This window comes from Gracilinanus agilis, chromosome 2, assembly GCF_016433145.1.
Source record: "Gracilinanus agilis isolate LMUSP501 chromosome 2, AgileGrace, whole genome shotgun sequence".
NCBI lineage: Eukaryota > Metazoa > Chordata > Mammalia > Didelphimorphia > Didelphidae > Gracilinanus > Gracilinanus agilis.
The window spans coordinates 544,915,075-544,928,318 of record NC_058131.1 but is presented as its reverse complement, the minus strand read 5'-3'; the positions used below and the strand labels follow the sequence as shown (position 1 = coordinate 544,928,318).

At 38.6% G+C, this 13,244-nt stretch overlaps 1 protein-coding gene across 4 annotated transcripts in view; it reads left to right on the top strand.

Annotated features, from left to right (window-relative positions):
• The window catches only part of SLC27A2 (solute carrier family 27 member 2), a 79,701-nt gene that overhangs the window by 24,095 nt on the left and 42,362 nt on the right, over positions 1 to 13,244 (top strand). For all 4 annotated transcript variants that reach the window (XM_044665178.1, XM_044665177.1, XM_044665176.1 and 1 more), the window contains one exon: positions 2,214 to 2,423. In XM_044665178.1, coding sequence (XP_044521113.1) covers positions 2,214 to 2,423 — 210 coding nt within the window. The remainder of the gene's footprint in view (positions 1 to 2,213; positions 2,424 to 13,244) is intronic.

Sequence of the window (13,244 nt, the reverse complement as noted above, 5' to 3'; positions counted from 1 at the left end):
CTTTTCTAGGTCTGCAATACCTGTAACTGCTAAGAAGCTTGAGGGAGTCCCTTGGAGAGACAGTTCCCAGGTTGCTTTTTTTTTTTTAATTTAAATGTATTTACTTGTTTGTTACATTAAAATACCCAGGTAACTACCTCCCATTAAAGAAGGCATCATTTGACAAAAAGATATACGCATGTAGAATTCTATTTATCAGTTCTTTAGAGAAGGACGTACACAAGTCATTCTTCAAACAATATTTCCAGGTTGCTTTTGTGTCTCTTCAAACATCATTTCTTTCAGAAGATTGTTTGGCTGGGGTTGGAGAGTGGGGATGGTGCTGAGGAGTAGGTAGATAGTCTAAAGACAGTGGTATTTGGGGGGCTCTTGCTTTACCTGGTTTTTGGTAACAGTAAGTGGTTGGTTTTGATGATGGTAGGGAGCACTGTAAAAAATATATGATATATGGCAGAACAGACCCCCAAAGCAGGATTTCTAAAGATGAGAGGATTATCACAGGTCCAGTTCTTCACTCCCTTTCTCTCTCCAAAAAAGAATACCATTCATAAAGATTAGTGTCTATTTCTGAGTGTTTCTGGACTTGTGTTTAAGCAACTTGTGCTTTTTTTCTGTCATCCCAGATAACACGTTTTCCTTCTCTTATCTTCCCTGGTATTTTCTTTTCATTTGGAAGGCATTCATCTACTATGTCTCTAACTGGATCGTTTTTCAGAGCATTTTCCAATTCCCAGAGGTTAATTTCAGTGGGGAAGGAACTAAACCTTGTGGGGGGGAATCAAGGAAAAACCTCATGTAGGATTTGGTGTTTGTGCTGAACTTTGAAGGAAACTAGGTATTCTTAGAGGCAGAAGTGAGAAGAGAGTTCATTTCAAGCAGGACTAAGTGCCAGACACATTGGTACATTGATAAAATCAAAGGACTTTCAAGTATTTGTGTCTAAGTACTTTAAAGTATTTCAACAATGGATTCATGATTTCATTAATATCATATCATAATGATTTGTTGTTCATTTGTTTTTCAGTCACATCTTTGTGACCTCATCTTGGATTTTCTTGGCAAAGAATGGTTTGCCATTTCCTTCTATAGCTCATTTTACAGATGAGGAAACTGAAGCCAATAGGTTAAGCAACTTTCCCAGGGTCATACAGCCAGTAAGTGTCTGCGTCTGGGTTTGAACTCTCGAAGATGAGCCTTTCTGACTCCAGACCTAGCCCTCTACCCAGTGTGCCACATAGCTGCCTAATCATAATGATATGATAGAATAATTCAATATGATATGAGTATTATATTATAATATTAGTCGTAGAGCCAAAAGGAACCTTAGAGGGCTTTGAGTCTGAAGATAAGTGACTTGCCAAAGGACACACAGCTAAAATTTAAACTAGAATTTGAGTCATCCTGACTCAAAAGTCTAACTCTCCATTCATTACACCATACTGTATATGAAAGAAAAGAAATTGCAGTGTTATTTGATTATGGCTCCAAAGCTGAAAAGAGGGAGATGAAGGTAGTTACCTTTGGGCAGCAGAGAAAGAATAAAAAGATAGCCAGAGTATATAGTGAGCCATAAAAATAACTCACCAATCAGGGATAGTGGAGACCTAAGGGCAGGAGTTCCAGAAATAAGAGGGTTATCATAGCTCCAGTGGGAGGGGGGGGAAATTCTGTTCATAAATGTCAGTGTCTATTTCTGAGGGGTGCTGGATTTGCATGATAGAAATCATTTTTAAGCAATCTTTGTTTCTCTCTGTCATTTTAAATAACAAATTTTCTCCATCTTATACTTCCCCAGGATTTTCTTTTCCTTTGGGAGGCATATGTCTTCGTTGCAGTGAGACACTTAAGAATAACTAGATTGTTTTTCAGAGCATTTTTTAATTCCCATCAGTTATAAATAATGTGCCAACCACATTTTTCCCCTTGGCATTCATTCCCAGGTCCACTTGTTACTTTCTGGGAGAAATGCAAATTTCAACCAGCTTGGCCATCTGTTTTGTTTTTCAAACCCTAACATCCAAAATCACTAATCCGCAAATAATAGACTCCTTAGATAAACTGGAAATATAGGGCATCCCTTATCCCAAGCTCATAATTGCACGTATTGTTAATTTTTACACTTAGCAAAATTTAAATGGGGATCAAAACTACCTAATACTCAGGCTCTTAACATTTTCATAGACTAATTTACTCCTTTTTCTTACTTAATGAAGACCTACACGCTGCCATTGAAGAGGTATTGCCAAGCCTGAAGAAAGATGATGTGACAATCTATTATCTGAGTAGAACTTCGACCACAGATGGTGTTGACTCCTTGCTTGATAGACTGGATGAAACTTCTGATGAACCCATTCCAGAGTCTTGGAGGTCAGATGTTGACTTTGCCACTCCTGCCTTGTACATCTATACTTCTGGGACCACAGGTAAATAAAGAACAAGGATGATAATGTTGATAGCTAACAAGTTCCGAAAGCAACGCACCTCTCCAGTGAGAGCTGATTAATGGAGTTAAAATGTTGGTTTTCTCCTTCTTCAGAAAAGCTGATGAGACAATGAATGCTTTGCCCATAACAGATCTTATTTCATAACCTGATCCTATTTAGCCTCCTACAAGAGAAAAGCTTGCTTCACACATGCTGCATATTCCATTACCCTTCCTGGAATGGTACGGATTAAGATTTAGCTGATGGCTACAAAAATATTTATTTTTTTGAATCAAATGATGATGAATGAGATCAGTTATGGAGTGAATTAATAGCTGGCAGGGTTTTTGCCATTTTATCTTAATGACTATACTAGTCCTAGATCCAGAGCCCATAAATAATAATGTAGACAAACAAAATAATAGTAAGACCAGAAGAACTTGGGCTAGATTCAGAAAAATTATACTAAAAAAACATAAATTCTGAGAACTTAATACCCTCCCTTCTAAATCTAGAGATTTCTTTCTCTTTCCTTCTTTCCTTCTTTCTTCCTTTCTTCCTCCCTCCCTCTTTAACTCTCTCCTTCCTTCCTTCCTTCCTTTCTTCCTTTCTTTCTTCCTTCCTTCCTTCCTTCCTTCCTTCCTTCCTTCCTTCCTTCCTTCCTTCCTTCCTTCCTTCCTTTCTTTCTTTCTTTCTTTCTTTCTTTCTTTCTTTCTTTCTTTCTTTCTTTCTTTTTCTCCCTTTTTTTCCCTGCCTGTATACATTAGAGTTTCCCTGGACCCCAGGGCAAAATTTGGAAAGCTCTGAGAACGGGGCCATCTTTTTGGGGATTTAGAACCTCGGACAAATTACACTGGGTAATTGAATTTATCCCATCCCCCACCACTCAAAACCATTCATCTTCCCTTCATCATTCAGAGCCCAGAGCAAAAGTGGCAGGTTTTCCAAGTCTGCCCTGATCCAGAGTCAAATCTGAGTGTCCCCAGTCCATAAGTCTTAGAGATCCCCATCCTGACCCTATCCCCCCAGGTTTTATAGTATAAGTCAAGTCACATCTGTCAGCCATGGACCCTAAGAAGCTTTCCTTAGAAGGCAGCAAAGGAAAGAGCATCAGGGGATTTGGTGCCTCCTAAAGGACTATAATTTCTAGGCTCATCCATATACCCATACTAGAATGATGGTGATGTCATTTTTGCAAAATGTTTTTTTCTGGTAGCTTCTTAATCTAAGGTCCATAAACCATTCAAGAGGTCCATAAACTTGGATAAAATTATGTCTTTATTTTCACTAACCTTTCATTGAAATGAACATTCCTTTCAGTTAGGAATTTTTAAAAAATCATTCTGAGAAGGGCTTCACAGACTTTACTAGACTTCCAAAGGGGTCTAGAACACAAAAAAAGATCAAGAACCTTTATCCCAAAGTATCATATTCAGGTTGGATCTGTTGTACTTCTTGTTGGAGTCTTATAACTTCTGTCTGCCTCAGTTTCTTCAAAATAAGGATGATGATAGCACTTCCTTCCCATGGTTGTTAACAAAATAAAATGAGATATTTGTAAAGAACTTAGAGCAGTGCCTGGAATTGGTCCTCAATAAATACTTGTTCCTTTCTTTCACCCTCCCAGTAGTATAGCAGAATATTTGATCTAGTCATTTTTAATCAAGTAAACTATTGGTCAAATTTATTTTTCACTTCTAAATGTTTTAAGTGACTAAATAGTTTTGCATTACGTAGACAGATACTTTGGTGTGTGCGTTTTTCCATATGTATTATTTTCATACATCTAGAGGGAATGTAGTATAATGGATAGAATACTAGGCTTGGAGTTATGAAGACCTATATTCAAATCAGACCCTGGACAGGTTATTTAACTTTTATATTAGCACAGTGCCAGGCACATAATAGGCACTTAATAATAAGTGTTTACTGACTGACTACGTCTCAGGTAACTCCCTAGGACTTACCTACCACCAATTAACAGGCACTCACCTGCTAGGCACCCTTCTAGGAATTGGGGATCCCAAGACAAAAACAGAAGTTTGCCCTCAGGGAGCTTCCTGTACATTCTGTAAGGGGAGATATACCCAGGTACATACAGTAAACTCAAGATAATTTCAGTGGGGAGACACTAGCAGTTGAGTGAGAGAGGAATCAAGAAATACTTCCTAAATAGGAGTTAGTGTTTGAACTAAACTCCAAGGACACTGGGCATTCTAGAGGTGAGGAGGTGTTCATTCTAGCGATGGGAGAGACAGTCTGTACTGAGCACCAGATAGGTTGGAACAGATAAAATGACAGATCTGTCAAGTATTTATATCTTTGTTCTTTTACATTTCAGTAATGGATCCATGGTTTCATGACGGTAGATACTCCCTCCCCTTCCAGTGGTGCAGGTTGCACCTTGTCTACATCTTTTCGTTTTGTTTGACCCCTCTCTGTATTCTCACATAAATCCACTACCCCATGCACCTTAGCAGCCTTCCTTTAGGTCTTCTGGCTCTCAGGCTCTCCATACATGATTTTTATTATTATTCATTTGTTTCGATCATGCCAGACTTTGTGAAGATATTGGAGTGGTTTGCCATTTCCTTCTCCAGCTCATTTTACAGATGAGGAAACCAAGGCAGACAGGGTTTAGTGACTTGCCCAGGGTCACACAGCTAGTTAAATGTCTCAGGGCCCAATACATGATTGGCCACTTCTGTTTCCCCTCCCCTATTTCCTCGATGATATATTTTATCCCATTTCTTGCACACAAGTCTACATGTGTTGCAAACTTTTTTCAGAGATGGTAGTGTTCTGTGATTCACAGCCATGAACACATCATGAGCCCCCCACATAGCGAATTCAAGACCCCTCTTTGTTTACTTTTTTAAATTGCTATCTTTAGAGCAAAATGCAACCTTAAAGGCTTTCTTCCAAATTGCCACCTACCGAGTAAGTTCTTTGAGAACAAGAACAGTTCTAGTTCTATCTTTTTCTATCCCGTCTATTCCTTTTTTGTATTTCTAGTGCCTAGGACAGTACCTGACACAATAGGCATTTGATGAATGTTACTGAATTACACTGAAGTTTCTTTGACAGCTACACTGACCAAATGAAGATTGGCAAAATAAAAATGATTTGAGGGCACACAGTCTACAATGCATCACAATGTATAGCTGAACCAGGTAACCCATAGGATGGAAACGATGAAAATAAGAAATAAAGCCAGAACAAGGGTCATTAATTAGGAGGACATTAATGAGAGATGGAGGGAGCTCTGGTGATGACTGTTAAAATATTCCTAAAACTAATGTCAAAAAACAAATACCAATATGTCTTGTTCTCCCTGAGATACCTTACTATACAAATACACTAGACACAGAATAAGCCTTTTTGCCGTAGTCAAATAGAAGAGGTAGCTAATGAAGAAAGTGAATCATGAAACCATGGGAAAATATTCTTAATTAATTAATTGATTTTTAAAAAATAAAAAGAAGGGGTAACTAAGTGGTTCTGTGGATAGTGAATCAAGCCTAGAATCAGGAGAACCTGGCCTCAGACACCTCCTAGCTGTGTGACCCTAGGCAAGTCTCTTAAACCCAGTTGTCTAGCCCTTACTGGTCTTCTGCCGTAAAAGCAATATTTAGCATCAATTTAAAGACAAAAGGTAAGGATTTGAAACAGAGACCATCAGGAGCCTACAATGAGCCAAAAGTCTTTCTCGCTCCCAGACACAGCAACAGACAAAGTCTAAGACTGTTGACTAATACTTAAATAGTATATAGCAAGAGGAAGAAAAAAAGAGAAAAATCAGGAAAATGAAGTTAAAAGAAAAATGTCAAAATGACGGTTTGGTGGTCAGAAGTGCCATATCCTCAGCCCACATCCTGAGTCTTAGAAGGGCACGAACACTGAGTCTGCTTCTGAGCCCCCTTAAAATAGACCTTAAGGTCTTCTTCAGGTGCTCTCTGGGACAGGAGCCTCAGGCTTGCAGCCAACAGAAAGTTCATAGGCTCTTGCTATAGCTTCGAGTCCAGCTTTGCCCTTGGCATGCGTCATTAGCTCACCAGGAGACATCAGCATCCTATAAGGAAGTTTCAGCTAGATCCTTCCTAGGTGTTAACACTATCTAAATAAGCATCCCACAGTCGTGATTGTCAAAAGAGTCATTTAACTCCTCAAAAACAGATTCTGGCAGAAAGGCAGTGGAATCACTTGAGATGGGCAATTATGATATAGTAAGTATATGATAAATGCTTGTTGACTGACTGGAAAACTGTAGGAAACAGGGAGGGAGAGACTCAAGAGAACTGCTAAAAGGATTGACTTCTTCAGAGACAAGAATAAATGAGGAGAAGGCTGGGGAAGATTTGGAAAGAGTTTGAGGTATGGAGTGAGAGAAAGTGAATTGTTCTCAAAAGATGTAATGAGCAAGCAAATAATCCATATCACCATCTAGTTTTTGTCCCATCCCTTCTAATTCACCGAGGATCTCTGGGGCATCTGGGTAGGAGTTCTAGGGGATACAAAGAAATGCAAAAATAGTCCTTGACCTCAAGGAGCTTGTTATTTTTTAATTAAATTTTTTTTTATCAACAAACAAGAATCTGCCTTCTCTCCCTCCCATTCCCCTCACCACCACCACCCTGGGAAAGAGAAACAAAACCTTTATTAGAGTCAAACAAAACAAAACAAATGTATTCATTGACCATGTCCCCCCCCCCCCCAAAAGAGGTCTCAATCTACATTCTGAATCCATCCCCTGGAGTCATTGTATGACCCTGGGTAAGTCGCTTGCCTTGGTTTCTTATCTATAAAAATATCTATATTCTTATCTATAGAAAAGAATAATAATAATGTCTGTCTTTAGGATGCTTGTGACAGCCTTGAAGCAATACTAGCTATTATCATGTCAAGTGGTAGATGCAGAGCATGTTTCATCATGAATCCTCTAGAGTCATGACTGGTCACTGTTAATGAGAGCTCCTACGTTTTTCAAAGCTGTTTGATTTTACAATGTTGTTGTTGTTAAATGAATTGTTATCCTAGTTCTTTTCTGCTCATATCAGTTCATATAAAACTTCCCAGATTTCTCTGAAACTGTCCCATTCATCATTTCTTTTCACACAATAATATTATTCACATTCATCTTATCATAAATTGTTTAGCCATTTCATAATATTATTTTATAATATTATATATTATACATATATAATAATATAATTATAATATAATATAATTTTATAATAACACTTTCACACATAGGAGTCCTTTTCCTTTGATCTCTTTAGGACCACCTCTTTTGCTTCTTATCAGCTTGATGATCTGTTCAGCTTGAGGTCAAGCCCCAGAATTGTTTTAATTTGCATTTCTCTAAATATTAGGCATTTAAAGCATTTTTTTCATATGGCTAATGATAGCTCATATTTCCTCCTCTTAAAAATACCTGTTTTATATCCCTTAACTGCTTATCAACAGGGGAATGACTCCTACAAATTTGAATCAGGTCCCTACAAAAGGAGACCCAGTGGAATTGTGTGTCAGCTAAGGGGGATTAAGGGGGATTGGGGGAGAGGGAAAGAACATGAAATATGTAACTAGGAGAAAATATTCAAAATAAAAAAATAAGTTGAAAAAATAAAATATTTATTTTATAAATAAATTTTATAAATAAAATAAAATAAAAATAAAATAGGAGACCTTTATCAGAGAAACTTGCTACAAAGGCTTTTCCTCCCATTTATCTGTTTCTCTTCTCATTTTAGCTGCATTGGTTTTGTTTGTATAAAAACTTTTAAACTATACATAATCAAAATTGTCCATTTTACCTTATGCAATTTGGTCATGGACTCTTCCCATATCCATGGATCTAAGAGAAAATTTCTTCCTTGCCAAGGATCTTATATTCTAATGAGGGTAATAATAAGTAAATAACTAGGTATATACCAGCTAACATACAAAGTAGATGGAATATAACCTCAGAGAGCGAGGAGGGCTGAAGCAGCTAATGGCAGGGATAGGGTCAAATTAGGAAAGACCTCTTGCAGAAGGTGAGATTTGAACTGAATCTTACAAGGAAGCCAAGAAATAAAAGAGGTAGAAGAGCAAGAAAGGCATTGAGGCATTGTGTATCAGTGTAAAGGTCTGGAAAAGTGGAATGGGATATTGTAAGCAAAAAAAAAAAACAAAACAGCAAGTAGATCACTGTAGCTAAATGATAGTGAGTGAAGGAAAGGAAAGTGAAAAAGACTGGAAAAAATTGGAGGGAGATGGGTTGTGATGAGTTTTAGAGGCAAACCAGAGCCATTGATATTTTATATTAGAAGTAATAGGGAGCTACCAGAGATGATTGAGTAGGGAATTGAGATGTGGTCAAATTTACTTTTTTTAAAAATATTTATTTATTTATTTTTAAGCCCTTAACTTCTGTGTATTGGCTCCTAGGTGGAAGAGTGGTAAGGGTGGGCAATGGGGGTCAAGTGACTTGCCCAGGGTCACACAGCTGGGAAGTGTCTGAGGCCGGCTTTGAACCTAGGACCTCCCGTCTCTAGGCCTGACTCTCAATCCACTGAGCTACCCAGCTGCCCCCTCAAATCTACTTTTAAGGAAAAACATTGAAATGGGAGAGACTTGAGTTAGGGAGACCAATTAGGAGTCTGTTGCCTTAATCTAGGCAAGAAATGAAGAGAGCCTCAACTAGGGTTGTGGTTATATGACTAGAGAGTAAGAATCAGATATGAAAAGATATTGTGGAGTTAAATTGACCAGATTTGATAATGATTGGACATGTAGGATAGGATGAGAATCACACCAAGATCCTGAGTTGAATCTGGGTGGACTGGAAATATGACAATCTGTCCTCAACAGTAATAGAGAAATTTAGAAGAAGAGAACATGAGTTTTAAGAAAAAGTGAGAAAGAGAAAATGTGGGAAGGATTATAAGTTGTGTTTTAAATATGGTGGGTTTGAAATATCTTTGAGACTTTCCATTTGAGTTGTTTAGCAGATAGTAAAGAAAGACTGGAGCTCAGGAGAAAAATTAATGTTGCCCTTTCACCCACATCCTCAAACTCTCATCAACTATCTTTTCCTGCTGCTTACAGGCATCCTCTATCTTTTAAAAACCTTCTCTGAAGCCTTCCATCTCCTCAATCTTTTTTGCTTTAGGTTTCCTAATGTATACTGTCCAAAACATTAAAATGACTGTCAGCTCTATTTCTGTTTCCTCACTGCCCACTTGCTTCCCAGTCCTTTAAAATTAGGCTATTGATCCCACTACTTGTTTTATCCAAGGTTACCAACTATGTGTGTGTATGTGTATCTACAGACATAGACAGATAGACATACATAGATATACATATACACATATGGGCAGGATACATATATACACACATATATTTTATCCCCAAAGGCTTAATACATTTTTAAGATTTAATAGATTAAAACTGAATCAAGACTTTTAGAACACCTTATATAGGGAAAAATTTGGATTTATCTCTTCATGTCAGCTATTCCAATAGAAGCAGAAAGATGAATTTGTTTTGTGATCCCAAGCCATGCAATTTAGGACCATAAGTGAAAAGGAGTATGCAATTCCCTGTGGAAAAGGGAAGAGAGAGTCTTTCTAGTTGACAGGGGTTCCAGTTCAAGCCCATTCTATGGGTTTTTTTGGTGGCTTGAATAAAACCAGTGCCATAGATGAAGTCTTGTTAGCCTGAGAGGCCCTTTTAGGGAGGGCAAAGCAAACCCAGATACTGATGTTTCCAAGTTTTCCCTGAGTTAGATCTTGTGAAACCTGCCTCCTCTCCCTCCCCACCACCACCATTAAAAACAAACAAACAAACAAATTATACCTATCGGTCATGTCAGGGAGTCAATTGAGTTTCACCATGATGAGGCAGTTGACTCAGTGCCAGGGAAGATATGAACTTTGAGTTGCTTTTGAAGTACATTTTGTTCCCAACCTATAAACTCATTCCTAAACAGAACTTCCCCTCCCCTCCATACGCACAATATCCCCAACAAGTGCTCATTCAGCCTTTGCTCCACAGAAGTTTTTATGTAAGCTGTTTTCCTGTAAAAACATAACAGCTGGTTAGGTTTCTAGGCCAGCCCACAACAGCCTATTTAACTGATAATGTATCTGAAATGTAGAGCTGTGCTATGGATCCTAACCTCTTTAGAGTAGAAGCTTAGAACTCTGTCTCCCTCACTACTCCCTCTGTCTCTAAGCCATTAGAGTGACTCTATGAAGATAAGGAGTGGAATCGGCAACTATAAACCCCCAAAGCCCTTTTCTACTCTTAGATTGGCTCCTTAGTCTTATTATTCTTTCATTTCCCTTCCTTTTCTTTCTTGGTTCATGGGGTCTGGATCTATTATTTGCTTTTCCTGATAACAAATTTGTGATTTTTTTTTTAAAAAAAACCTCCCTGATTTACTCCCTCTGCTTGCTTGCTTGCCTTCTCTTTTCTCACTTGGATGGTAGAGGGAGAGCTGCTAATGAGGTCCTTCAGTACACAAAAGACTGAATTTCAGTGCAAAACCTTATTTATAGAATCTCAGCATTGGAAGGGACCTCACAGGTCATATAGTCCAACACATATCTAAACAAAAATTCATACACACACAAAATATCCCTTATAAGTGTTCATTAAGACTCTCCTAGAAGACCTCCAAGAAGATAGGGACTAAGGGATCTCGTTCATCTGTCTCTGTGATAATCCATTTTATCTTTAGGTCGTCCTTGATTGTTAGAGCTTCCTGCAGAAGGTGGTACTTGAGTTATCTCTTTAGAAAAAAAGAGACTTTGTGGGGCAGGTGTGAGAAGGGAGAGTATTCCAGGACCAAAGGAGAGCCAATGGTGAGGCACAGAGATGGGACGTCATACATGAGAAACAGAGAAGCTGGTCTGGATGGATCTCAGAGCGTGGGAGGAAGAGTAATTTCCACTGAGGCTTTTGGAAAGAAAGACTAAGCAGGGGAATTTATATTTGATTCTAAAGGCAATAGGAACATGCTGGAGTTAACTGAATAGGGACATGTTGAGTCCAGGGTGTTTCTGTGACATCCAGTTTGAAATATCCAATAGAAAACTGATGATGCAGTATTTCATCTCAGGGGAGAGACTAGGCCTGGGAATCATGGCCATAGAGTTGATAATTAAACACAAAGGAATTAGTGAAGTCATCAAAAGAGAATATAGAAAAAAGTAGGGGGTCAGAGCCTTAGGAATACCCACAGCTAGCAGGCAAGATCTAGATGATAAATCAGCAAAGGAGACTGAAAAGAAGCACTTAGACAAGTTGGAGGAGAACTGAGAGAGTAGAATCACAAAAACCAAGAGAGGAAAGAGTGTCCAGGAGGGAAGTGGGAGTCATCAGTGTAAATGCTGCAGATAGCTCGAGAAGGATGAAAAATGGAGAGAGAGAGAGAGAGAGAGAGAGAGAGAGAGAGAGAGAGAGAGAGAGAGAGAGAGAGAACTTTGGTGGGGTTGTCTGATGGAAGGTTTCTGAAGAATGAGGAGTTGTGGATGTATTAGCCAAGTCTTCTAAAAATGTAGATCTTACTATGATTATCACTCCTCTACCTTTTCCCCTCTCTTCCCCTGCAATTCCCTATTACATCTGGGATCAAATATAAATTCTTCTGTTTGGCATTGAAATCTCTTTATAATCTGATCCCTTCCACTTTCTAGCTGTATGCCCTGGGCAAGTCACTTAATCCCCATTCCCAGCTCTTACCACTCTTCTGCCTTGGAACCAATACACAGTATTGATTCTAAGATGGAAGGTAAGTGTTTAATAACAATATAATAATCTGGTCCCTTCCTATTTTTCCAGCTTTCTTAGGCTTTAAACCTCTCCGTACACTCTATAATACATCTACAATGACTATGCAATGACTATCCTCCAGGTCTTAAAGGCTTTGGCTGCTCACCTCTTCCTCTGAGATTTCCTGACTTTCTACAGGTATCTTATTGTCACCTTCTTCTGAAAGCCTGTCCCAGTTCCCTCAGCTCCTAGTTCCTTCCTCTCTGCCTCCCCCTCCCCACCCTATATCATATTGCCTTCCATCTACTCTCTAAACAAGGTGTCCCAAAAGTCTTTAAGCTACTAAAGCTTAAAACTCCACTAAGTCTATTGGGACATCCCATTTATTTTGTATGTACCGAGTTGTTTTTTAACATTTTGTCTCTTCCATTAGAATATAAGCTTTTTGAAGGCAAGTCCTGATTCTGTCTCTCTCTTTGAATGCTCAGCGCTTAGGATAGTGTCCTTATTTGTTCAGTCTCAGTCATGTCCAACTCTTGTGATCCCATTTGGGGTTTTCTTGGCAAAGATATTAGAGTGGCTTGCCATTTCCTTCTCTAGTTCATTTTACAGATGAGGAAACTGAGGCAAACAGGGTTAAGTGACTTATCCAGGGTCACACAGCTAGTAAATATCTGAGACTGGATTTGAACTCATGAAGATGAGTTTTCCTGTCTCCAGGCCTGGTGCTCTTATTCATTGCACCACCTAGTTACCCCAATAGTACTTAATAAATGTTTGTTAACAACCAATTGAATTATTGCCTGACAGCAGAGAAGAAAATAGTGGTTAGGGAAGATGTTGAAAATTCCAAAGAGGAAGGAAATGATTGAACTTCCAGTCTGCTAGAGAATACAGGAGGGTGGGTGATCAAATAAATATGCATGTAGATTGTTCTTGGCAAAAAGAAAAGTCACCTCATTGTCAGAGACTGGGGGGAAAGAAAAGAGAGTAGAGGACAGTATCATGGGATATTGAAGAGTACAGAAGAAAAGATAGCTCATGTCGAATGGCCTCAGT